At 48.8% G+C, this 26,329-nt stretch overlaps 1 protein-coding gene across 1 annotated transcript; it reads right to left on the reverse strand.

Annotated features, from left to right (window-relative positions):
• Positions 1 to 1,640: 1,640 nt before the first annotated feature.
• Positions 1,641 to 21,958, reverse strand: SKIDA1 (SKI/DACH domain containing 1). The gene has a single exon (XM_063413598.1). It carries the CDS (start codon positions 14,988 to 14,990, stop codon positions 12,528 to 12,530), a length of 2,463 nt encoding a protein of 820 aa, XP_063269668.1. The 5' UTR covers positions 14,991 to 21,958; the 3' UTR covers positions 1,641 to 12,527.
• Between the last annotated feature and the right edge of the window lie 4,371 nt (positions 21,959 to 26,329).

Below are 26,329 nucleotides of genomic sequence, written 5' to 3' on the forward strand. Positions count from 1 at the left end.
CCTCTCATTTTACTTAACAATACCGGAGTTCTCTGATCACTCATTCGGAATATGGGCATTATCTGTGGAAAATGCACAAAGTGTCTTGATCTTTGGCTGGCAGATACTGCTGGAGGGTTTCCGCCGAGCAGACGGTGCGTGTTTATACTTCTGCACCCTGGACTTTATTACAGCTCGGAGGAGCCAATGAATATCCTGAAAGCAAACCGTGCCATAAATCCGTCAAAAATTAATTTGTCTGAGGAGATGTTACATTTCTATTTCCGCGCCCAGAGCCGGCCCCGGCACGGGCTGCGGCCGCGCTCCGCGCAGCGCCGCCGGAGCGGGCTCGGTGTCCCCGCCGAGGGCCGGGCGTCCCGCGGGCCGGACACGCGTGGGAGCCGCCCCCGCTCACGGACAGCGCCAAGGGGCTGCCGAGCCCGCGCGTCCCCGTGGGAAACGCGATCCTCTCTCCAATGGGGTGAAACACCCTTCCCCGCAGCAGAGCGGGAAATGCCCCATTTCGGTGGCTTCCGCAGTGCGTGGGGACATCCCGCAGCCGCCTCCCGCCGGCCGCGGCTCTCCCCAGCCGGCAGAGCTGAGAGGTGAGCCCTTTGGGATCCTCCAGCTGTCCATCCCGAGGAGTGTCCAAGGCAGGCAAGGAGGACGCCGAAGGCGGCGAGCCCTGCCCGGAGCCTCGCAGAGAGCCCACGGAGCGGAATTAGTGCTATCCCTCACCCAGCCCGAGCACGGGCTCGCCGCTGGCCGCAAGGCGTGAACGTCGTCTTCATTTAAAATTAGTGGCATAAGCTCCCCAGCCCCCAACCTCAGCATTTAAAGTGCCTTTTGTCTCTTCATTTCACTTAAGCAAGGTTTTTGTTGCCGGTTGCCAAGTTCTATTAATGCAGAATTTAATCGGGAAGCGCTTTTCCCCGGTCCCAGCAAGACGGGAACAGCAGATTCTGAGGCCTGAAACGGCACAAAACAGATCCCTCGGTGATAACTGCTAATACCCCACAATTTAATGTCGTCTTTAGTAAAAACCACTTATGTGGCAGCAACTTTTTTGTGCTCAAAAGAAAAATTGGTCCTTTATGTTTTTTCTCTCGAGCACGCAGCAATCACGCCCGACACTGGAATACGAAACCGAAAAGGTTTTCTCTAAAGAGAAGGGCCTTAATGACTAGATTCCGTGTACAACTAATCCAAAGGCACAATTAAAAGGAAATTTAATAGTGCCAGTTTCTATTTCACTCTGACTCGCATGTGTCCTCTGGCTGGATGCTCCCAACCCGCCTCTCCCGGCTCGGAGCCTGAGGACTTCCCGCTCCATTTTGTTCGGGATCTGTTGGTTTTTCTCAATATCCCCTTCTCCCTGTAGTAGGAATAAATGGAAAGCCTTCCTCGGGATTAAACCCTTAGATTTTCCCCTTTGCTAACCAGTAAAGAGAGAGAGGGAAGAGAGGAAATGAAATTGTTATGGAGATTACAGTGTATGTCACCGGCTCTTTGGCCAGTCCTTGGGTTTTGTCGCTGAACGGTTAAGTGCAAACTTGTATTTCCCTTCACAAGAATGGACAATTTTTCTCGCTTGTTTGCAGTTTTCCAAAGTTCTACACACAAATCAGTGAACCTTAAGAGACCCTTTCACTCTTTTATTGTGAATATTTGTCAGTGCTCCGGGGCAGTGATTGCAGTGACAGGTGAATCCAGGGGCCCAGCGATGGCGTCCCAACTTCATAGGTTCGGGAATGTAAAAGACTACCGGCCCTTTCACTCGGGACGTGGCAGTCAACAGGTTCGCATTTTCTGGGATATAATTCCTGTTCCCTGCAGCCGAACGGCAGCGAAGCAAACCCGAGCCCGCGGCCGCTGCCCTGCCAAGGCTCAGACACAGCTACCGCGAAGAGCCCTGTGCCGGGCGGCCACCCCGGCCGGCATCCCGCGGGATGGGGGCAGGGGGCGGCCCGGAGGGGGTGCGGGGACCCCCGCCCGGCAGCCCCGCATGACGCCGGGCCACCTTCTCTCCCAAGTCCAGCGTTCAGGCGGGCTCCCGCGGGCTCTCGCTCCTCCTCTGCCCCCGCTTTAATTTTCATTCCTCCTTTTAATTATTAATTAGAGCCGAGAAGGGCTGTGGCTGGGGAGGGGAGGGGGAAGATACGCAGGCAAGAAAGGGAAGAGCGGGCCGGGGGCAGCGGTGGGAGCGGAGGGTGGTGGGAGCGCAGCTTTGTGTGCCGCCTTAATTGGCCTGGCCAAGGGGGACCGGCTCCGCTCCTGCCGCCCGCCCCAGCCGTGCCCGTCCCGGGGCCCGGCTGCGGGAGCCCCTCGCCGTCCCGCTCCGGGGTCCCGGGGCCCGGCCCTGCCGCGGGCGGCAGCCGCTGCCGGGGGCCGCTGCTGTCCCGCGCACCGGAGCCGGGCTTGATATTTAATCCGTCTCTCTTCGGACAAAGATCCATCTTTTTGCCATGGAGAAACGCCCTGAGATGCGGCTAACCTCTAGGGTTATATCCCAAACCGCGACCCAAGAGCTTGAAAGATGCTTGCCAGGCCCTCTTCTAACCTGAACAAAAAGAATCTGGGGGGAAAAATAGCTGCTTTTTTTTTTTTTTTTTTTTTTTTTTTTTTTTTTTTTTCCTTGCACAACAAAGAATTCCTAATCATTTCATCTTGGGGGTGAATTTTTATTCCCGTGTCCACTCAGGGTATTGAAATCGATCGCTGCAATATTTAATATATTACTGTCTTAGAGTCCTCTCTCTCTGTAGGGCTGGGTTTATTTCTTGTCTGACTACGTCCCCTCCTATAATAGTACATTCTGTACATCTGTCTGCAGTGTAAAATAATCGTAGTCTTCATTAAATACACAGTCATTAAAAGCTGCGGTCAGTTTTCTAATTATGTGGAAAAGCAAACTCCGGGTAAATAAAGCTATATTAACAGAATAATCTCCCAATAAATTCACAGGCTCTCGAACAACAAACTCAACAAATATCTGAAGGTATAACTACAACATTGGAACTAACTATTTTTTAATTATGTGAGGTTTATATAATGTACCCTTCATTTTTTGTTTAACTTTCCTGTAGTGACCTGTCCCATAACCTTGTAATCCACTGTGGGATATTTCTTTGTGGCCTCTTTCCTTTGTTATGCCCCTACAGGTTTCCAGCTTAGATGCTTTTTTTTTTTTTTTTTTTTTTCCCCTCTTGGTAAATGCGCCTTTAAAAAAATATTTGACCTGTTTGACTTAGAGACGTGCATAGACATCTGTGGATTGGGTTAGGCTTAAAGTTTCTACTTGATTTCATGATCTTTGTAAAGCAACACCTGAAAAATAAAAATAATAGTCCTTCGACGTTGCGGAAAATTTTTCCATTAGCTACGTTTGTAAATGTCAGTGACTCGCGTATGAGTTTTCTATTTTCAGTTCACAGAAATACATATTTTAATGATCTCTTTGAGGCCACATCCTCATTTATAGCATATGTCCCGGAACAACCACGCTTTTGCCACCCCAGTTTGCTATTACTGGATGTCGTTGGACTGTCCTTGGGAAAACCAGGGAGTTTGCCAAAGGTCCTGCAGCACATTCATAGAAAGTGGGGGATAGGGAGCAGGCTCGGGAACTTTGCTTTTCCCTCTTCCCTGGGAGCGAGAGGGGCTCCTAGAAAACACTGTCATCACAGCCGGAGTTCGGGGGAAATAGGCTCCAGCCCTTTATCATGGACCAGCTCTCTTCGCCGGGAACCAGCGAGTTGTTTTTGCAGGCTGAGCTTTGCAGGTACTGACGAGCGAAATCATTGCAAAACAGAGATAAACACGGAGCAAGGGGGCTGCTGCTTCTCCATGACTGTTAGCGGAGATAGGGCGAGTCCTGGTGAACTCGGTGATGCCTGCGAAGAAATCCTGAGCACCTTAGCGGGCAGATCCAGTTAGTCTTATTGGAAAACTCCTTTTCTTTCAGCACGCAAGCGTTCCTCCTCAGAAATCTGGGGCTGGTGGAAGCAAAAATGTTAATCGCTATCATACCTATGAACAGCTATTAACGCTATTGATTCTTAACTTTCTCAGCGAAGACAAATTCACCATATGTCAATGTGTAAACACTATGGAATAAAATTAAAACCAGTTCTGTGCAATTGTCACTGTGCATGATTCTAATACAAACTATCAGATGTTTATGCAGTTCGTCTTTCTTAATGATCAGACGCCATCGGCGTTGATAAACCAAACACAAGCAGTAAATTCTGCGTGGAGAGCTGCTCCGGCTCGCAGGTTTTGTGAAGACGGAGCAGCTCTCACGAAGCCACAGCAATACCATCCTGTACTTTAGTGCTGGGAACCGCTGAACTCTCAGTTACCCTCTGGAGCTTTTCCCTAAAGCCGGTGTCATCCGTCTCCTGCGGAAAACGGGAGGAACAAATGCAGCAGCACGGCAGGAGCTGGCAGAGGATCCGGGCTCCGGGCTGGAGCATTCCCGGGAAGCCTCGCCGCATCTGTGCGCGGGTGTTTACAGAGGGGAGGGAGAGAGGGAGGCAGAAAGGCCTCGGGAAAGGCAGGAGACTCTTTTAAGTCCGCTGATGAGGAATTGCTGCCGGGTATACTCTTTGCCCCACGAGCAATGCAAACACGTATATAAAGATTCCCAACTTTCATGTGTTTTTTAAAAAGTTCACCTACTTTCAAGCCTGTTTCAGAAGCCCGGCTTTCCGGGACGGAACAAACACCGCCAAGTACTCTGCGTGGAGGGCAAAAGATATCAGTGATTATCTGGAGAGCCTTTCTATTTATCGGCCTCTACGCAGCTAGATAGGGAAATACGAATGTTCGCGGACTTGATGAATGGCAGGGCTTGTGTAGAATGGCTACATTTTACAGGCCCCTTTACGGGAGAAGGATACAGAAATCATAATGGAATTAATGAGATTTTATTACCAAAAATTTGTAAACCCCAGGTAACCATTTATAAACTTAGTCTAATATGTGAGAGAGACTTCGAGATCACAGCCGGGGACATCTGACATTATTTTATATGGCGTATTAAACGCCGTTCACTCTTTTATTCTACTACATCATTTAGCACGAGCATCTTTTTCCCTCAGGCCAACTTAGCCACATTTTGACGGGGACGACAATGTCATAGCGGGAAACAACCTAAAAATCCTTCTGGTTATAATGTGCTACTTCAAACACCCCAAACAGAGTAAAGTTTTTCAAGCAGTCTGGAAAACTGTACAAGGAATAGCACGCTATTGCTATTTACCCTTATCAAAGTGTCACGTCCACGAAAATGGAAATGAGCTTTTCCAAAAGAGAACAAATCTTTTTTTATATTTTATTTTATTTTATTTTATTTTTAGTAATATTTTCCCCCATGCACTTTACTAGATAATAATTCTAGGTTTGCGATTGTCCCGGGCAGTTTGCCCTTGAATCTCTGAATACAAAAGCATCGCGGGTAAATATAAAACATATGTTCGCACAGGTTATGTGGCAGCTTTAACACTCGCAGCCCCATTCACACGCATCTCTACAAACGCACAAAGACGCTGGAAATCCCAGCAAAAGCGCTGCTCCCGAGGCAGCCGAGGCGAGAGGTGGTCCAGGAGAGCAGGGGGTTTTGCTCCGGGAGCAGCACCAACCTACAACAAACAACCGAGGTCGGGGAGGGGGTGCCCGGGACAGAGCCGTGCCTCGGCCTCGGAGAGGGGATGATGATGGTCGGCCCTGCCGCTCCGCCGGGCGCCGCCGCTGCCGTGTCCCCGCGCTTCACCATCACCAGCTGGTTTTCCAAGGGTGTTTGTTTGTTAGTTTATTTGTTTTTTCCCCATGAAGGTAGAGAAAGGGGAATGACAAGATGAAATATAATACAGAGATGTGAAGTGACCCGAGTGGCAGCTGAAGACGAGGTCTTAGCCGGGACGTGTTTCCCAGCTAAACTCTGCGCTGCTCTTCGGGGAAAATCAAACGCAAGTTGATGGAAACATCCTGTTTTGGGGGAAATGGACTGTACAGCCCTATCTAGCAGCTCCGACGCTACTAATCAGCCTGGAAAAGCGCTGTGAGCACAAGTCTCGGGGAAGAGGGAGCCGTGCATCTGACACGATTGCAATTCAAACCCGATCCTGAAAGGCAGTTTAGGAAAATCGCCGAGCTCTAAGGGGCAGAGCAGGGCTGCGGAGGCCCCTCCGCGGCTCGGCCCGCAGGGAGACCCGCTCCTTCCTCTGCCTGCAGCAGGGGCAGAGCCCCGAGCCGCAGAGGGAAAGGCAACAGATGTGGGCTGTACAGAAATCCGTGGAACAAGTGCTCTAAACCCAGGGGGATTTCTCCTAATAGCGAAATCAGAAGGGCAGAGATTTCAGGAAAGAGAATAGCCCAATATAAGTTTCTAGAGTAGAATTTACATTTCATCGTGATTTGTATGTTACAATATGCAGACGCGTGCACGAGGGAAGGGTTTGGGTGCCAGCGGCGGAGAGTCCCGGCGTCCCGGTCCTTCTGGCTGCCGAGAGCATCGGCGTGCCTCTACCCGCGGCCGGGAAGGGGGGGCACGGTGTGCTGCAGTTTGGGGAAGTTCATTGCGATACCCCTATTGCCATCCCTTCCCCCGCCCCTCCGGAATGAGGGAGAAGGGACTGGAGGTGCTGTCTTCTGTTTATTTGTCTAAGGGGGAAGGCGGTGGGAGGCCGAGGGCCTTGGAGCCCATGCGGACGTGCCGCTCGGCGGGCAGGGACACCCGGCCTGCGGACCGGGGCGGTGCGGGGCAGGGGCAGCCGGGGCAGCGCGGCCGCGAACAAAGGCCGGGAGCGGCTCCTCGCACGTGTGCGCTGCCGCGGCGGGGCCGGCGGCTCCGGCCGTGCGCGGGGAGGGTCCGGCCGCTGCTCCCTGGGCTCACTGCGGGCAGGGAGAGGGGCTCACTGCGGGCGGGGGTCCCGGCGCGGCCCCCGCCGAGGGCCGAGGCTTCGGGACGAGGTCTGCCTGCGGGACGTCCATGTCCGGCCCCACCGCCCAAAGGTCACCGCGGCTGGTCCGGCTTCTCGCTACGGGCCACATTAGCGGAGCGGCCATTTACTGCCCCGCGATTGCAGCGCGGCCCGGGTTAGCCCATAAAGCCATTCACACTCAACAATGGGGATTTTCTCAACAATTAACAAGAAACAACATAATAAATCCATTTACAAAGCCCTCGCTATTTACTATAAATTAGCCACTCTTTAAGAGACCGGTGCGTAATTTCACACGCTTTACAGCCCCGGCTACATTTTAGACGCAAGAGCAAACAGCCCTGTTGGACCTTCCGCGCTGACCCCTCTCCCCGCGTTCTCCCGGGCCGACTCCGCGGGGGCGGACAGCGAACGGCCGGGCCCGGAGCCCCGGACCTCCCCCGGTCGCTTCCTGGCCCGGAGCCCAGCATCTGCCCCGAGGGCCCGAGGAACCACCACGGGCTTGGCCCCTGGCTCGCCCCCAGCGCGGAGCTGCCAGGGCGGGGAGGCGGCGGGGCCGCGCCACGGGAGAGCCCGGGAAGATGGACGCCCCGGCGGATGAGCCGGAGGGGGAGCGGGGTGGGAGCCACAGCCCCACTTTGAAGAGCGGGAGCCCCCGGGGACAGCCGCGCCGCCCCCGCCGCCCGCGGGAGCCGCTCCGGGAGCGGAGACGCCGGGCCAGGGCCCCAGGCCGGGAGCGAGGGAGGCGGCCCGGGGAGCTGGGCCAGGGAGCCGAGGAGGCTCCGCCGCGCCGGGCAAGATGGCGGCCCGAGGCGCGCTATGCCCCGGGCCCGCCGCGCTTGGGCAGCCCCGCCGCTCGGGGGCCCCGGCTACGCTCCCGCATTTTATTGACCTCCCTCTTCTCTTTTTTATTTTTTTTCCTTCTTTTTTTTTTTTTCTTTTTTTTTTTTTTTTCTTTTTTTTCTTTCTGTGATTTCCACGCGGCGGGAGCGCGGTGCGGGAGGGGGCCGGCGGCGCTCCCGCCGTACTCCCCCCTGTTTACAAACACAGCTGTTGCCGAGTATTTGCAATGCTAGGGGTAAAGCCACCAGCAGCGAGGAGCAAACGAGAGATGGTGCGGGAGAGGGGTCCTCGGCATCTGGAAAGGACAGGGCGCCTTGTTTTTGAAACTGTCAATTCCCTCAACCCCTATTGTGAGCGCCTCATGCAAAACATCTCGGGTCTTTTAAAGCGGGGGCTTGTGAGGCCGCCTCGGAGAGAAAGGGAGAGGGGGAGAGAAAGGGGCCTAGGGCACGGGAAATAATTATATCAGCGCAGTGAAAAAATGCAACGTGTAAGGCCTAAACCCGGCTCGCTGTCCGTTCCCGAAAGGTTTTTGGTGCGGCCGGAGCTGTTAGACCGCGGCTTGCAGGGCCAGGAACCAAGGGAATGGGTAATGTCCGCAAGCTGACTTGGGGAAGGTAGATCCCAAAGCCTCCCTCCTGATTTTGCTAGCCAGGGCTTTTCATTTTCAGGCGCTCGCCCTCCTTTTGTGCTTCCAAGCTGACCAAATAGATCCAGGATGAACCATTACATATTCTTCCCAGCAATCCTCTTAACCATAAAAACCACAATTAACAAGGTTATCCGTGTTTCATGTTCTCTAACATACTGCATATGTAGAATATTTTCCTGCAGATTACCGCCGTGTGTCAAAAATGCCACTTTTTTACCCTTTTCTGTCTCAACCACTCGCACGTGTGAACAGTGACAAACACAAACATGATAACAGTGCTCTCATTTCTGCAGAAACTTTAATTTATTGGCAACTAAATCTGTTCGAGTAAAAGGGATCAGAGACCATGTAAAAAATCACCATATGAATTGATTAAACAGCAAACTTCATACAACAGCTACCACTATTTTGCATTATTGCTAGTAGTGGCTTTTTAAATAAACAACCAGTAAAGAGATTATCCCACTGTAGTCAAGAAAGTGTAGCTTATAGAACAATCGCTTCTTAAATTGCTGTAAACGGCAAGTTACATCTTTTAAGGCAATATACCTCATTGCTGAAGGCATTACACATGTTCCCTTTTTAATGTCCTAGAGAATTAAACAGAGTCCAAAACTTTCTTTTGTCTTCCATCTGGCAGCAGAAATATTCCAAATAAATTTACCAGTGAATTCTATTTGTGGCAAATACCTACAGAGTATAGTCCTTACAGTACATGCTCCTCCTCAATTGCTTTTTCCTCTAGAAAATTCTGTTGATTTTTGTGAACACCAGGAATTGGAAAATGGTGGCAATTATTAACACATTGTAAGTTTTATCTCATGTAAACATCGCAACAAAATGGTAGCCTGTCTCCCTTGGAAAACCTTGGGTTTTCCTCATTAGTAGAACTTACCTTTATGGGAGAAATTTGATTATTTTTATGTAATTCAGTGATAAGATTTCACTTGTTTAGGGCTGAAATGACAATGAATTCTAATCGCAATAATGATTCCAATGTCGTCAGAAACAGTTACCAAACTACCAGAATTGAACAGAATACCATCCCCCCCCCTCTTTTTTTTTTTTTTTTTCCCTGGTGAGTTATTGTACCTGGCTAATTTCTCCAGCGGTAGTAAAACCATGAATGTCCCTGCTAGTGACTTGTACTAAACTGAGGTGTGCACGTGTGAAAATTATTTGGCTGTTTAAGTCCTGGCCGTGTGCTGCAGCCTGGCTGGAGGGAGCCCAGCGGAGCAGCCTGCCGGGGATGCCCGGGGCTGCCTGGAGCTCCCAGGCCGCTGCCAAGGCTGGGCGCCATATTTCACGTCCTCAGCCCTGCAGAGCCTATTTGGTATAAATTTATGCTTATACCTCCTCCTCCAACCCCCAACCCCCCACCCCGGATTATTTCAGAACCTGAAGTGCACCTCTGTAATTTACAATTCCTGGCCAAATCAGCATATCTCTAATTGGAAGTAAACAGGGTCAGGGGACAGAGTTACTTTGAAAGTGATATGTTGTTTAACTGACAAGGCGAAATTTTAGGTTTCAAGTTTGCATATTGCACTTTTGTAGCTTTTGGCTCTTTCTTTTTTTTTTTTTTTTTCTTTTTTTCTTTTTCTTCCCCCCCCCTTTTTTTTTTTTTTTTTTTTTTTTTTTTTTTTTTTTTTTTTTTTTGGTCAAGGGAAGACCTTTGTCAGGCAGACACGATTTCTAACAGAGCAGGGGGCTTTCCTGAGCAGTACATTTTGTAGGTACTTACAGTTCTCTGGAAATAAGGCTGTAATCTGTGCAGCTCTAAACACACGAATGTAAACATTCATCTCAGAACAACTTCAGTAAGCAGATTTTTCATGACCATCGTAATTTCAGCAGGGCGGTTAAGTATGCAATGCACCTTTTGCAATTGGCAGCTTAAAGTGATGTGTGTGCATGTGTGTGTGCGTGTGCATGCAGGGGGGAAGGGTAACTCCACTGAAAGGCAATTGTTTACTCTTTCTAAATATATTTGGCTGCAGGTATTCTTAGACTAGGCCTCTTACAATGAGAGGAGAACTCCGGTGTGGATATAGTAAACAGAGCTGAAATCAGTTAGTGACTGCTTGGAATATTTGGAGACACGAGGGGTTGGGACAGGGCATCACAAAAGGCAGGAATTAAAAAACTGGAACCCAGGCAGTGGATTGCCAGCAGAAATGTTGACTTTGAGTCACACAGTAAACATTACATTGTTGCTTTGTTTTCCTTTTTTGATTTGTGATAAATTATTCTCCCGGGATCGATCGATGAGTGGAATCCTTAAAATTTAATTTGTGAATGATCTAGTATAAATAAAATGCTAATCCAAAGAAAGAAACCAGCAATTATTCATCCTAAACTCTACTGATTCAGCAACTCAATTATTATTGCCTTTCTTGAGCTGCAAACTTTTCAGGCTGTTTTCAGAGTTGCTGTATCCATCCTCCCCCTGCAAGAGATACCTTCCCCCGTCCTCAGCTCTGCCTCCACCTCGGCCTCGGCCTCCAGCCTTTCTCCTTTTTTTTTTTTTTTTTTCCTCCTTCCCTTTCTTTTGCGGAGGTTGGGGGGGAGGGAGTGAAACAGTTAACCTCTTGAAGCGTATTTCCTCCAAATAAAAACAGTGAACTTACAAACGGAGAGGAAACCACGGATAACTCTGCAATAACTCAAAGTGTTTAGGAATCAGGATTTTTTTAAACAGTGTTTTTAATTGAAAATAAAGCTAAAGCATGCTTTTCAACAGTGCAAATTTCCATAATTTTGATTTACTGCTTCCATCATCACAATATATTATACCAGCATGTCTTACCAAGGGCTAGACTCTAGAAGTCTGCCTGTTCGACTATTTCGATATTAAGTGCAAATATAGATAATTGCCTCTGATTGTCACGTGCAGTAGAAATGTTTCTGCTACATAGAGAGGATGGCATGGCAAAAAAAACCCACGACAGCAAATTTCAAGAGATGAGGATAGAACCAGGAAGTGTAACATGGTTGAATTGCCTGAGTTTTGTTGCCAAAAAGCTATGAATAACGTTGTCTTCTCATTTTGTGTAATCTTCCCACTTACGGCCTCTCATTTCACTTTCTGTGTTGTATTTACTGCTTTGCTATTTCCTCCAGCCAGCATGAGGGGCTGGACCATAAATTGTACTGCTGGCCGGGCAAATATTTTAGTTGCTTTGCAAGTTTGTAAGGGGCATGTTCAGACCACAACTTAAGTATGACATTAGTGGATAACAGTAACCTTATTTAAGACCTCTGGGTGAAACAAAAAGGCTTCCCAATTGCAAAGAGTGGCTGTACAAGTAAAAAGACACCCTTTTACCAAAAATAGAATTCCACATTTATTTACTGGTTTCAAATGAGGCAGCTTTTCCCAACGCTGGGGTCACAGGCGGACCCCAGTCTTTTCCAAACCGGAAAAAAAGGAGTGAGTGCAACTGCTCTTCGAAAAAGACACCCCTGCACCCGAAAACAAAGCTCCCGAAAAGTAGACTGCTGCCACATTGAATTATAGTGAACCCTTACTGTGCAACCATGTAACTTAACAAAGTTTAACTGAATTAACAGTTAGACTTCCATTTTCAAAATCTAGTGCATAAATTTAATGGCTCATTCTAATATTTATTATTCAACCTTTTGACATTTATTTGCAGCAGTTGAATTGAGGTACTGATGCATTATTAGCATTTAAACAGTAAAGTGTTCCAGCTCTACCATAATAACTGAGTTTAACTTGAGTCTTTAGCCTGAAGTACTCTGTGGAATGTAACATAGTAAAAAAAAAAAAAAAAAAAAACAAAACCAAAACAAGAACAATGCAACAGAACAAACAAACAAAAAAAAGGCCCAAACCAACAAAAACAAAAACAAAAAACCCCCACCAAAATCCCAAAATAATGAAAAAATCCCCCACTGTTGTAATGGTAAATAAAATAGTAATCCGGTTTCTGTCTTCACAATGTGATAAAATAGGATTCCGAAAGTGTATAGCATTAATGGATTTGTACAAACCATGCTGCAGAGTTTAAAAAAAAAAAAAAGTAAAAAAAAAAAAAGTAAGAAAGTTAAAGGTTGTTCAAGAAAATATTTTCCAAACTACTTTATTAATTAAATTTCCTGAATTTGTGGCTAGGTGGAAGAGGTATTGCAGAACCGCCCAGCTGCCATTTCCATACAGGATGGGCCTTGTGAGGTGGTTGGGAATCCTTAGTGGTGTTTAAGGAATAAGCTGGCAACAAATCCCCATCATTGCCAATAATTAGTGATGGTGGACAGGGAAAATTTGCCATGAAATTAAATGGCCTTTTCACTGCTGATGCTACATTGCTGGCTACCCTTTTGCGTCTATTGTTAACTGTAAAATCATCCAGTGTTCCTTCATGTGTCTCGATTTTACCTGTAGGACGTGGGCTTCGAGCTGATTTCAAATTTGGTTTGACTGGAGGAGTCTGCAGTACAGGTCGCTTTCCCAAAACCAGTGTCCTGTAATTTTTTCTCACCCTTGCTCCAAATTTATACTCCCCATCCTCAGGTTTTGGAGTACCTAAAGTGCATGAGAGGACTTGACTCTGAGTCAGTGGGTTTAAGGAAGTGGTTTCTTTCTCAGTGCATGCAGAATCTTCCTTGGCTGTTAATAAAGCGTCCTGGGTATTACTCTCAGTCACACCGTAAAACTCATCCTTAGTATCATTGCACTCACACTTTAGCTTATGTGTTGTAAGATCAGGCTCATACTCGTCGTTCGCACTGCTGTCCTCTATTTTGATTTTAATGCTGTGCAGGAATGGCAATGCCTTATTGCCTGTATCAGTGCACTGGAGCTCAGCTGCTGCTGCTGCCCCTGGAGAAGCAGCATCCTCCGCAGGATCAGTTTGTAAAGAGGGCAAATCCGTGGCAAATTCAATACAATGAGGGATTTTGGAATCTTTCTCTGAATTTGCTGCCGCTGATGAAGAATCATTATTTAAGAACCTAGCAGCTATTGTATTGTTATCTGCACGGTGTGTAGTAGTTGCTTGAAGGCATTTCCTTGCCTCTCTGAGTATTCTTTGTTGTGGAAATGCATTGTTTGTCTTTGGGCTAGGTGAAGAGGCCCCCTTTGCAACACAGTTAATTGTTAGGTCAGTACTCTTGGCATTATTGGAAAATTCAGAGTGTGGGAATGTGAGTTCGGATACCCTATCATCTCTTATCTCCGCGAAGCAGCTCCCCAGGCCGTCGGAGCAGCGCAGCGCCGGGGCGGCGGGAGCCCAGCCGGGGCAGCCCCACTCCTCCGGCAGCTCCGGCTTGACTCCGCCGGGAGCGCCGCGGAGGGCGGGCAGCCCGCCGGGCTCCGCCGGGGCCGGGGGCCGGGAGGCGGCGGCGGCCGCCAGATGGTACAAGAAGTTGGCGTGGACCACGCCGGGCGGGCTGCAAAAGCTGGTGCGCCTGAAGCGGATGCTCTGCACCGAAACCTGGCTGGAGACCGAGCTGGAGTCGGAGTCCGAGGTGCTGTCCTCCTCCTCCTCCTCTTCCTCCTCCTCTTCCTCCTCCTCCTCCTCCTCCTCCGAGCTGCCCTCGCTGGAGTCCGAGGCGCCGCTGCCCTCCTCGTCCTCCTCGTCCTCGTCCTCCTCCTCCGAGCTGCCCTCGCTGGAGCTGGAGAGGCTGGAGCCGCAGTCCGAGTCGTGGGCGGCGCGGCCCGAGCAGCAGCTGGACTCCGAGTCGCTGCTGCCGCTCTCGGCGAAGGCGGGCGGCCCGAAGCCGCGGGGCAGAGGCAGCGGCAGCCGCGGGGCGCCGCGGGGCCGGCAGGGCCGGGGCAGGGCCAGGGGCCGGCGGGCGCCGCCGGGGGGGCCCAGCGTGACGGCGGCGGCCGCCCCGTGGCGGCGGCGGCGGCAGCGGGCGGGCAGGGGCGGGGGACCGGCGGTCGGCAGCCGGGGCCGCGCCGCGGCGGCGAGTGGGCGGCGGGAGCGCAGGGGCACGCAGCCGCCCACCGCCGGCGCCGTTTCATAGTTTACGGGGGATTTGCAAGGCGCCCGAGCGATTTCTGGGTAGCTGTGGCCAGTGTATTTACTAAAAATGTGAGGTAGATGAGCGGCCGGTAGCAAGGCTGTGTCCCCCGGGCGCAGAGCTTTCCTCCGGACGGGCAGCAGCGGCCGAGGAGAGTCGCTCAGACCCAGCCAAAGTTTGTTCTCCTTCCAGAAGCCGGAGAAGGGGTCGGCGGGAGCGAGCTCTGGCCGCAGATCTGTGGCAGACAGCGCCCGGCTTAGTTTCCTCCGTTTCGTTTTAAGAACCCGTTCGGTTTTGCAGGATGTGTATAGGGCTTCCACGTCCTCTCTGGAGATCAGGGTGCATTTGGCGGCGTGGAAAGCGATGGAGTTGATGGCTTTGAGTTTCCTCAACTCCTCCAAGTCGCAGTGATGCTTTTTTACTTTTAAATGATCCATTCGCTTGTGCACGGTAGTTCGCGGGATGTTTTTGAGCAGGTCTGTAAAAACCTGGGAGAGTGCAAACATTTGCTTTCCTTTAATGATGAGGTAGCCGAGCCTCACGCCATCCACCTCTTCAAAACCCGACTTCAGGTCTCCCATTTCGTGAATTAAATTATTCCCAGCATTTGCAGAGAGAGAGAGAGATGAAAAAAAAAAAAAAAAAAAAAAAAGGAAAAAAAAAAAAAAGCCACACACACACAATCCTCAGCCAGATGCTGTATTTGTCTCAAGGCATCCTGCTAATAAAATATAACAAAGGCTGTTATTCCTGGTGAATGAAGTGCCAAACTTTAGACAAAATTTAAAAAAATAAATTAAAAAATACCGTGAGACTATAATCAATATATAATCTTAAAAATCAGGTTTGCCAAAGTGTTTCTCTAAGTTGCTGCTGAAGATCAGTACCTGTTCCCTTTCATTCCCTGCTTTTCCATTGGAAACTATGATAATGGAATGTGAAGGGAGGAAGAGAAAAGAAATGCAGCTGCTATTCCCGCCGCTGCTTTAGCTACAAATAAAATGACAGAGTGAAGTGAGCTCGTCCGGAGACACCTTCATCAATTAATTCCCCTAAAGCCAACGCTGATTGGACACTCCTGACAGGTGATGCAATAAAAATTGATATTCCACCCCTTCCCCCAAAAAATCTCCCACTAATTAGCATACCCTTATACTGCCACCTCCCCTCCCAAAGTAAATAATACAGTTAGTATATAAATCTTTCTATTAAACAATCCGAGCTCAAACACACTCAGCCCTCTCAGACTTCCTCGTCGCTAGCTTCGGAGGAAGGATTTGTATGCTTTTCCCCCCTATCGTTCCGTATATTTTCAGCCTGCTTTGGACAAACGTTGCTCTTTTGTGCATGCCGTGAATTTAAAGGACATAAGTCTGATCGTAGCGATGGAAAATCCTTCGGTAACGTAGTCGCTTTAAACTAGCGTTTTCTTCTGCATTGTGTGGAAAATGAAGCTTAGCGAGAACGTGCAGAACAGCCTGGTATTTCCCCTTCTGAGGCTCCAAAGTTAAATGTTCGGTTGTTAACAAGAGGGAGGAGTACTTACATTTTCGAGTTTCTCTCGATTTTCCTCTTCTGCTTAATTAGCTTTTTATAGCCGGGTACTAAGGTTATTTTTTGCTGTCTGAATATCACGGGTTGCCGCACCGTGATACTACAACACTTTTAACTGAAATTCTGCCTGTAATATTGCAGGAGGGGGGAGGAGGACGTGAGCTCACGTCAGACCCATAACAAAGCATAGATAAGCCAGAAATGTATACACTTTTCACGATTAACCGTGCTGGATCACGAGCTGGAATGTCCTATAGTCCCAGAGCCCACGTCAGGATTCCTGCGTGCTGATTGCTTCCAGCAGAGAAAGGAGAATGTAAAATATCCAAGGTGCTTCCAGGAGCCTTTACGTAATAACAAAAAAGTGCTGGAACACACAATGTACGATATTGCATCGGGCTAGGATGCTTCTGGCTCGCAGTTTGCATATTCCGCTCGGAGTAGCCCTGCCGAAGCTTTTTGATGCTCCATTTATAGCAGCCCCTTAAAATCAATTTGAAGAAGCAGCATGAAGGTTTAACCTCTTCTTAGGAACGTTGAATTATTCGAGTGTCAAGAACGAGGATTTCACAAATGTTGCGATAGCTGCATGCCTCTCCCTTGTCACGTTAAAGTGATGCTTGCGGTTTGCACGTTAGGCGCTGCGAAAAAAAAAATCACCAATCTCTGCCGTGCATCCAGTGTTCCGCTGGATACAAACACCAGCACTTTTATGTATCACTGCACATCCAGAATTAGACACATCCGCGAGATTAATGAGACAGCTCATACTGCTGTGACTTGGCAAAAAAATCGACGGAGGGAAAAAAAAAATAAAAATCTTCAATCCCAGACGTCAATATCCACTCCGCGTGTTGGCAATATGGTGCGTGGAGTTCGTGTTACTCCGTCAGGTACAGCTAAAAGAAAGCGCATAATCACTCTGTGAAAACGCCGTTTTGCATGCCAAGGCGAAATGCAGGCAAGCCCCCAGTTTCACTGGAATTCGAGAGAGAAGTGGGAATTTGGAGAAGTGCATCCGGGAATGGAGGAAGTCTATTCAAGGGAGCCTCCAACTCGGAGGGCTGAGATTTGAAAAGTCAGCCCTGGACTACTGTTGCTCTCAGCGCAGATGTAATCGCCGCTGTTCAACTTAATCCATGTGTGTGCGAACCGCGATGCCTAGTTCTTCCCTCTGAAACCCAGGGATAGTATTCCCATCCGAGAAAGCAGAGCTACAGCAAATTACATTTTGTCCTTCGAATTAGAAAAGGATCATTGAGTGGATCTCGTGATATTTCAGCCTTTAAACGTAACCGAGAGGCAGCAGTGAACAATGCCTCGGCACAGCTCAGACCATCCGCGGAGTTCTCCTTCCTTCCCTCTCCTCGCATCTGGATCCCTCAGCCTTGCCTTCCTCCTGCTCTCTCATGTGAGAGGCAAAAAAAAGCAAAGTTTCGAGAGAAAACAGCTGCTGGCGCTAAAAAGAAATCATCGTGGTCTTTCTAGAGCTAGAGACAATAAGGTCGTTTAAAAATTCCTCCTGATGTACTTATATGCTGCGAACACCCCCACCCCCTCCCTACTGCTCTCCTCCCCCTGCTTTAAGGTTAAGGCGATGGAGTCAACAGTAAAGGAACAGTAAACTCCGAGAAAGCTGCTCAGAAGAGGTTACCCAAAACCCCGATGGGCTGAAAAGTCCTTTATTTGTCAGGTAGTTCAGCTGGGTCGGATTCTCATGTAAATCCACGCGTGCGTTCGCACGCAGGGAGCCACGGGCACACAGACCCGCACCCATGCTCTGCCAGTGATAGCCTGGCAGTGGGATTCGACAACTATTTAAAAAATGTCCTAAAAAAAAAAAAAATCCGTCGCTACCAAACGTTTAAAACTAGTGACGGCTTTTCGGCAAACCTCGGGTTCCCGAAAGGTGCGGCCATGAGCACCGGGGGTCGAGGCAGCGCCAGATGTCGGCAGGAAGAAACCCACGAGAAGTCTTGGGAAATGTCAGGCGCCCAACCTACACATCCCCACAGTATACTTACACACACTTTGTGTTGCATATCTTTCTCCACATCTCACACAAGAGAGCTTTGTTCCTTTACTTCTCCATCATTTGGTTTGGCTCTTTTTGTGTGTGTGTGCGTGTGTGTGTGTGCGTGCTTTCCCTTGGCCATCGGCACACGTTGTGTATCCGGGGTCGTCTTCAAGCAGGCTGGGGAAGATGCTGACAAACAGCCGTCAGAGGCCCCTTGCACACGCACACGCACATTAAAGGCAGGGGACTTGAAAATGGATTTGCACGCACACAGGGGATTGCGATCAATAGCCACCAACATTTATGGCTTAGATTGTTAATGTGAAAGCTGGTCAAAAGAATCAAAATGAAAAATTAAAGGTGTCTGGTGTCAATTACATGAAAAGTTATGCCATAATTTACTTACTGGGATGTATGCCTGCGTGTTCGTGTGTCCATATGCATGTGTGTGCAGACCCACATATACATGTAGCTATCTCTCAAAAGCAAGGGAGTTTCTTTGTTAATTTTGTGGACTGTGTCACCCTTGCTGGTGATCAAAGATCAACATGATTAAAGGCATGGATGTTTGTCTCACATTTCTTAAGATAAGGACGCCCAGAGATGCCCGTTTTTGCCAAATACATACACATGCAACTACAGAGAGTTGTGTGTATGGGCGCACACACACACAGAGGCGATCAATCAAATGTGCTCCTTTTCACATTGAGTAGCGTGCAATCTGCAATCTACACTCTATAGCCAGTAGTACTTCAGTCTTAAAACTGCCTGGCCGAAGGATAAACCTCATTAGGAAAGAAAGAGCAAAATAATATTTGTAATACTTCGCTGTAGACCTACTCCCATTTGTTGAAAATCATATACTTTTATTTTTGTAAATTTGTGTTAAAATATATATGCTCGCAGGGAACTGCTTAGCCATGTCATTCCAGAAAGAAAACGTGTGTAACATTTAAAATACTCCTTTTACGTGATGTTTTGATTTATTTTCATAGTATGATTATGTTTAAATACCAGTGCAATTTAGCCTGACCTCTTCCTTCTGCAATGTAGTAATGCACACACCATTTACAGTCTTTTAAACGTTTCATTGGAAAATGCAACAGCAATGTCCACCACCGGTTGTAGTAATAGGGAGAATTCTGAAAATCTTCAGGAAAACGTAAGGGTCATGTGCATTTTCACACTAATATTGCCACATTATTAGGGTATTATTATTATTTATTATTATTTGTTAATGCTGGACTATGTCTTCAGGTATTGACAAGTATTAAATAAACCTTTTGCTTTTATGATGCTGCACAGAAATATTTCATATTTCACATGAGAATTTGATTTCTAACACTACACCCTGCTTCTAGTTACTGTTGGGCATATTTTGCTCAAGGAGGACACAGATAGAAAGCAGCTAGAGGCTATCACAAAGAGTCCAGTAACGTAAATATAATAGGGTCAAAGAATAGTATAATAGGATCCTTCTGCTATTTAAAAGTCAGCCAAATGTGACTGTAGTCACTAAAATTTGCCATAAATTCTAGTCAGACAATGTATCAGAATGTATAACTAAATCTCCTAAATGTGTGGGACAAAGAAATACCAGCCATCACTCTGGTAAAACAAAAATCATAATCTAGCTAACACTCTTATGTCTAGAAGTTTGGGTGTTGTTTTTTTTTCTTTTTTCCTTTTATTTTTTCTTCCCTCCCTTTTTTCCCTCCTTTTTTTTTCTTTCTTTTTTTTTCAACAGAGATGCAATGCAGAGTTCTACTAAGTGCTTTTTAAGCTTGTGGGGTTTTTTGGTTGGTTTTTTTTTTTTTTTTTTCATGAGGGCTGGAGTGTTTCCTGCACATTAGAATTTTGTGCAATTTATAATCACTATGGGCTAAGAGTATTTCTTGAATTTAATACTCATGGTAGTTTTAAAATACTTTTTAGCAGGAGTTTCTGGACACATACTACATGCCATGTTGTTTACTGACCCATAATCAAAATGCAGTGACCTTCTACCCTTTTTTTGCCCCTTGACCCATGCTGAATTCAATGCAGCCTTTATAAATTTGCAAATCCTTGGACGTAAAGGGGATTTGGTGAGGCTTTGTTCTGAAAGGATCCTAAAAGTTTGCATTTTTAATTAGACAAAGGTAAAGCAACAAACATTGGGAAACAAGATCCTCTCTTGCACATAGGTGATCACTCTTAATTTCTGTGGTGGAAAACTACATCTTAAAAAACGTACCCTGCAAACTGAAAAGCAGTTGCAAACGAAGGAGATCAGGAGGTTATGAATTGCACCAAATTAGCAATGTGGTACAAATCACTTTCATGACGTAAGGAATAGCCAGGCCACAATCTTCCGGCGCTCCTCATCTCCAAGGACCGTGTGGATCCTGGTGACCCGGGGAGAGGGGCGAACCAGCGATTTGATCTGGAGCTACAGGCACATTCCCTTATCTCCTTTGCTATCAGTCAGTTTAAAGGACACCGTAATTATGATGGTGATAAAACAATGCCCGCTTATGTGTGCTGAATAAATAAAGAATGTTTACAGCCCCAGAATGTTTCAATTCCAATTAAATGCTATCAAAGAAAACCCCCTTTTGCTCCCTCCCCCCTCCCTCCCTCTCCCCCACGACTCCCTATTTACCTTGGTTGTAATATGGCCCTATGAAATAAGCTGGTCTTCCAGTTTGCCATTAAGGCCACATCGGGAGGAGGGGGAGGAAGAGGAGGAGAGGGGGTGTGAGACAACACGCACTCTCAGTCTCACAATTACTTTGGGTCGCCTGCATCCTCTCTCTTTTTTAAAATTTATTTTGCTATTATTTGTTTATTTTTCAATTGGCAAAGGCGTGATGATGCAGGGGGAAAAGGCACTTAAAGATCCTGCTCCAACCGCCGGCCGAGGGAGTTGAGCTAAATTAATGCAGCGCCCTTGGGCACTGGAGGAGGGGGCTGTCCCCCCCAGCCCTGGCTGCCACCCCGCCGGGGCCTCGGGCACTGGGGTCTCCCCACCGCTCCTCTTCCCTCTGCAGCAGGGAGCCTTGGAAACGGGAGCCTGGAAATGCTTCCCACTCACTAAGACACAAGGATCATTTCAAATATTCATTGTATCAGCAAATCTCCTCGTAATCAGATTAAAGCAAGGTTTGGGGGGGAACTGCCTGTGTTTCTGGGTGCAAAATGCCGGCTGGACTACAAAGAGCAGAAAATGGGTTCCTCTCCCCCCGCCTGGATTGCATGGGGAGAAAAAAGAAAAGCAGTAATTTTTGCGAAAAAGGGACACTTTAAAAAACTGTGATTCTTCCCATTCCACCCCAGGTAGCATATTCCTCTGAGGTTGTTTTCCTTTTAACTTTATGCTTAGCATTTCTATATGATGCTCTTATTTACTTGTTTTAAACTAGAGAGACTATTCCCGCTGTGGAATACACTGAAGTAGATTTTCTTCACGGCAATTTGCTTTTAGCTTATCTCAGCCGAGGGAACAGCTTTTCTACATTCAAGCTTTAAAATGTACATTTCATTGAGTTGTCTGGGGTGAGATGTTTATATCCATTTTGTGGAAGTGAGTGAGGAATTGAGTGCATTTTCAGGTCTGCTCGATAGATGCAGGCCCTTTTCCTTTTGAAAGTTTAGACCTCCAATACCCTCAATTCTACTGGCAGAATTAGGATGGACTTGGAGGGTCCTAAACGTGACCATTCACTAAGGCGGGGGGCTTGCAGCAACGTGCTCGACAACTTAATCTTACACTAAAAAGAGCAGAGTGCAAAAGAATGGAATACAAACTCTCCCGACATTTGTAGCTGCTTCCAAAGTGGACCGTGTATTTTACAGCTGATGTTTTGGAGCAAAAAGGAGAGAAGGTAAGTGTTTATCCCTTGTATCCGCCAGTTCGGGTAGAAACAATGAAAGAACAAAGGGAACCACTTCTCCGTGTGAACATTTCCCATTTTCCTCCTCCGTTTGAGCCTCACTGCGAGGGGCTGGCGAGGGGACTCGCTCCAGCTTTACCTTCGGCGGCGGGTCGGGGGTGCGGGGCACGGGGAGAAAGTTGCGGGACGGTTCAAGTCACCCCCGTCGGTGGCCGGAGCCCGCGGCGAGCAGGAGCTGCGGATTTCATGGCTCTGGACTCACCGGACAGTCCCCGCCAGCCGCGGCCGGCGGGAGAGGGATCGGGGCCGGGACCTTTGTGTGCCGGGTCCGCCCGGCCCCGGGCTGCCGGCGACGACGGAGCTCCCCGGTGACTCCGAGGCGGCGGGAGAGGAAGCGGAGGTTAGGAGCCGGGGTACGAGGAGGTGAGGAGGGAGAAAGAAACCCTGGAATTATTTGCAAATGCCATAAATCGCGTGGAAGAGCGGTGGGGGAGGGGCGGGGGGCGAACAAGCGCCGCGCGCGCGGGGCCCCGCGCGGACCGTTACAAGGGGCGGCGGAGGCGGCCCGGGACACACAGACACGCGGGGACAGACACGCGGACGCACGCCGGCACACACGCTCGGAGTTTACAGCCGCGGAGAGCGGCACGACCCCGGCTCGCCGCGCGGGACCGGCCCGGCCCGCCCGCCATTGGCGCGGGGGCTCTCGGCCGCTGACCTTTCACCCCCCCCATCCCCGCCTGCCGCTTCCTTTGCTGCCCCGACCACCTTCCTACCCACAATCCCCCGCGCCGGCCGTGCTCGTGCCGCGCTCGAGCCTCCCGCCGCCGCTCCCCTCCCCCCGCTCCGTTCCCCCCGGCATTCCGGGAAAACCCGGGGGCGGCCGCGCCTCCCTCGGGAAGCGCCGGGGCGGGATCGGGGTGTCCCTGTGGCGGCGGCGGTAACGGCCGGGTGGGGGCGGGGCAGAGGCGGGCCCGGCCGCGTTTGAACGGGAGCGCCGGCGGAGCCCCGCGCAGCGCGGCGGGTGCCGGGGGAGGGCCCGGCCGGGAGTCCTGTCACCTGCGGGGGAGGGGATCGCCGGCCGCGGGATGTGCGGGGAGCCCCTGGGCCGAGAGCTGCGGGGGCCAGAAAGGGGGCCCGGGGTCCCTGCCTGCCCGCGTGTTGGGGGAGCCGGGGCGCTGGGAAGAGGATTTGCCTGTTGAATTTCATCGCTGGTAGACGTTAATCTCGTGTTTTAAAGTACCTTGTCAGTGGCTTTAAGGAAATCAAACGTGACATTAATCAAATCACACAAATGTAAACATTTATAAGTTAAATCCTAATATTATGCAATTATTTAAATCGAGCCGTGGTTTTTCCTCAGTGTCATGTTGTAGCTCCGACTCTCTTCCTCACATGCTTTGAGTTTTCTGCCGGATCCCGGTGTCTTGGTGTCTGCTCCATGGAGTTCTGAGCGTAGGGACAGGAATGCACTGGGCTGCAGGTGGCAAAGGACTGTAGCTTAAAGATCGCCCGGGCACCTAACCAGGCCTATCAAGGTTAAAAAGAAGGACGCTTTTGTGAACTTGAAGACAAAATCCTCACATAATACCTTGCATTGGTACGGTTGAGGGTTTTTCCTCCCCTGTGGGTATGGGAAGCGAGTGATCCCATGCACAAGCTCAACAAGGATGCTTGGGTGGCTGGGATGTGGGCAGAGGTTCCTTTGCAGCCTCGATGGGGTTTTTAGGCGAGGTGACATGTGAAAGACCCATTACATTGCGAGAAGGGGACGAGGGATGGTGGGCAGGCGGGCTTCGACAGCAGGCACGGCACGAAGGCAAGTTTGGGGAAAGGCGAAGATGGCAGGCAGGACACGTTGGGAAGCGGCCGGCGCCGCGGGCAGTTGGCCTCTCCCCGTCTTCGCCCTTCGTCCCGGCCCTTCCCGTTCGCCTCTCCCGGCGGGGAAGAGGGGATTTGGGGGTCAGGGAGGAGAACAATGCTGAGCCGCCCTTTGTGCGCAGCACCGTCCCCTGAAGGGAGGGAGCGCGCAGTGCAGCGGGGCCGCGGCGCCTCTGTAGTGCTGCCGCTCTCCTGCGGGCAGTGCTCGCGGCATGCGGGGCAGGAGCCCGGGGCAGCGGGATCAGGCCTCCCATAGGCTGCCCGCCCGACCCCGGGATAGGCTCAGGCGCGGGGCTGGCGCCGCGCCAGCCGGGCAGCCCCGCTCGCCTGCGGGGGCGGGAGAGCTCGGGGCCGAGCGAGTGGCTGCGAGAGTAAACTCGTGGGTGCCCTCGGCGGCGCGGCGCGGGCACGGGGGATTCCGAGGGTGAGCGGGGGTCTCCCGTCAGCGGGGCGGGCTCCGAGCCGGCTGCCCCGGGGAACGGAGCGGGCGCGGGCCCGCAGGAAGCGGCGGCGGGGCCGGAGGAAGCGCGGCCGGAGCTCCCCCTGCTCCCGGCGCTCCCCATTGTTCCCCGGCCGCCTCTTTTCGCGCCGCTTTCCGCCGGCGGGGAGGAGGGAGAGCCCCGGGCCCCGCACGCCGTGTGCCGGGAAATCGGGCTCACGAGTAGAGAGAGAGGAGCCTTTAGGAGTGCCATCCACTGAGCGAGCTCCGTGAGGCTGTAGCTCACGTGTTACTTGAAAGGTAAAAAACCCCCAACTACCGCAGCGGAATTGTACATAAAGTAACATCTGTTTCTGGGTGGATTTTAGAGCAGGACTTGTTAAAGAAATTGGGAAAAAACTGCTCCGACCCACTGGATTTAGATTAATAAATGTAGCCAAAGAGAATTTTGGAAGGAACTATTATTAAGTCTGTCTATAAAAACGAAGATTAATCTTATCCTGTTTTTCATATAAGCACCGTGATGGATTCCCCCCCCCCCCCCCCCCCAGTGATTGTTTTATGTTGGTTTGAGATTTTAAAATATATGTTTTATAGGAAAAGTGTTTGTTGCGTTTTTCCCCCATGAAAATAAGTAGAAATTAAATTTTTTTCAGTACACCATTTCAGACTGAACTTTCTCGTGTATTTCCATAGAGGAAGAATTAACTAACTTGATGTTAAAGAAAATTTCCAACAAGTGCCCTTAATCATCTAAGAAAAAAAAATATTTGCACAATTTTTCTGGAAGATAAAATTAAAACGTGTAGGGACTCATATTTATGATGACGAAAGAGTTTCTAGAGAACTGGTTATTTTAAGAAAATCCTTTCTAGGAGAACTGTGATTATATTTAGCAAGTTATCGCTGAGTGCTTGTGAATTAATTTTAAAATATTAGAAGTGATACCTAGACTTTTTCTAAAAAATTAAATACATGCCAAAAATTTAACATTTATCATAGACGGTGATCAGTAAGTAAAAGAAATTAAAAGTTGATGTTTATGGATATCACCTAGCTGAAAATAATTCTGAAGTGACTTTTCTTCCCCCATGCACACTTGGGAAGTTGCATGCTTGCAGTCATTGTTTAGGATAATACCGTTTGGAACTTTTCTTTCACTCTTGGAAAACTTGCATGCTTTTGTTGGACTCCTCCAAATAAAAACCCGGTTCAGTTTAGATGGTTAAAAGCATGCATATTACTCAAACGCCGAAGATGCAAGTAATATATTGAAAACACCACTCTGGTAATATTTAAAGGCATTAGCTTTAAGATCGAGGAAAGAAAGATTTTTGTTTTACTTGTCCTTCTTGAGTGTTACGGAGATGCATTTGCTCTTGATTGCTACTTGGGAATTTTCAGAGGGTTACTACAAATTTAGAAGGCGTCATTCAAAAGGATGTTTAATACTCTTGCATTTGCTAAAACAGTATATATCTCTATTTGAAAACTATCTCATTGAAATGGAAGATTGAAAAAAATAGGAAGAAACCTTTTGTTGCCATTCCTCATTATTCTTTATTTCGTATTTGTGTGGAATGTGTTAGCATATTTTATATATTAAATTTTTTTCACAGAGGAACATTGTTTTTACTTTTAATTGGGAAGTACCGTGTTATAGAAATTACCCACATTCCCGACTCTGAAGTACTGTAGGAGGATTGACAAAAAATGATCCGAGGCTTGTGCGCTTAATTCACCAGGAATGTTAAGCTTCCCATATACACTCTCTGTGGTCAAGTTAGACTTTGGCTCGTAGACAGCTTTTAATGGTCAAAGTTGTACCTGGAGGAAATGTATCCATGTATATCTATATGGAATTGAAATGAGATGGTAACTAGCAGTGGGAATGCAGCTCACTGTTCGAAAGACCTTTTTTTTTTTTTTTATTGCATTTGGCAACCTCTTTCTTTCAGAGACACAATACAATTAATTAACATATTCTGGGGCGTGTTTTTGAGATTGGGAAGTGGTGGCCCCTTGTTGAGAAGAAAACACTTTAAATAAAAAAGTAACATTGTCTTGTCCAAATGGTAGTGGGAAAAGCAGAGTAGTATTGCTTATCCAGCCCACGGATGCGGTTGATTTACTCCAATTTGCTTTAGCATATAA

This window comes from Prinia subflava, chromosome 1 (assembly GCF_021018805.1).
Source record: "Prinia subflava isolate CZ2003 ecotype Zambia chromosome 1, Cam_Psub_1.2, whole genome shotgun sequence".
Classification (NCBI taxonomy): Eukaryota; Metazoa; Chordata; class Aves; order Passeriformes; family Cisticolidae; genus Prinia; species Prinia subflava.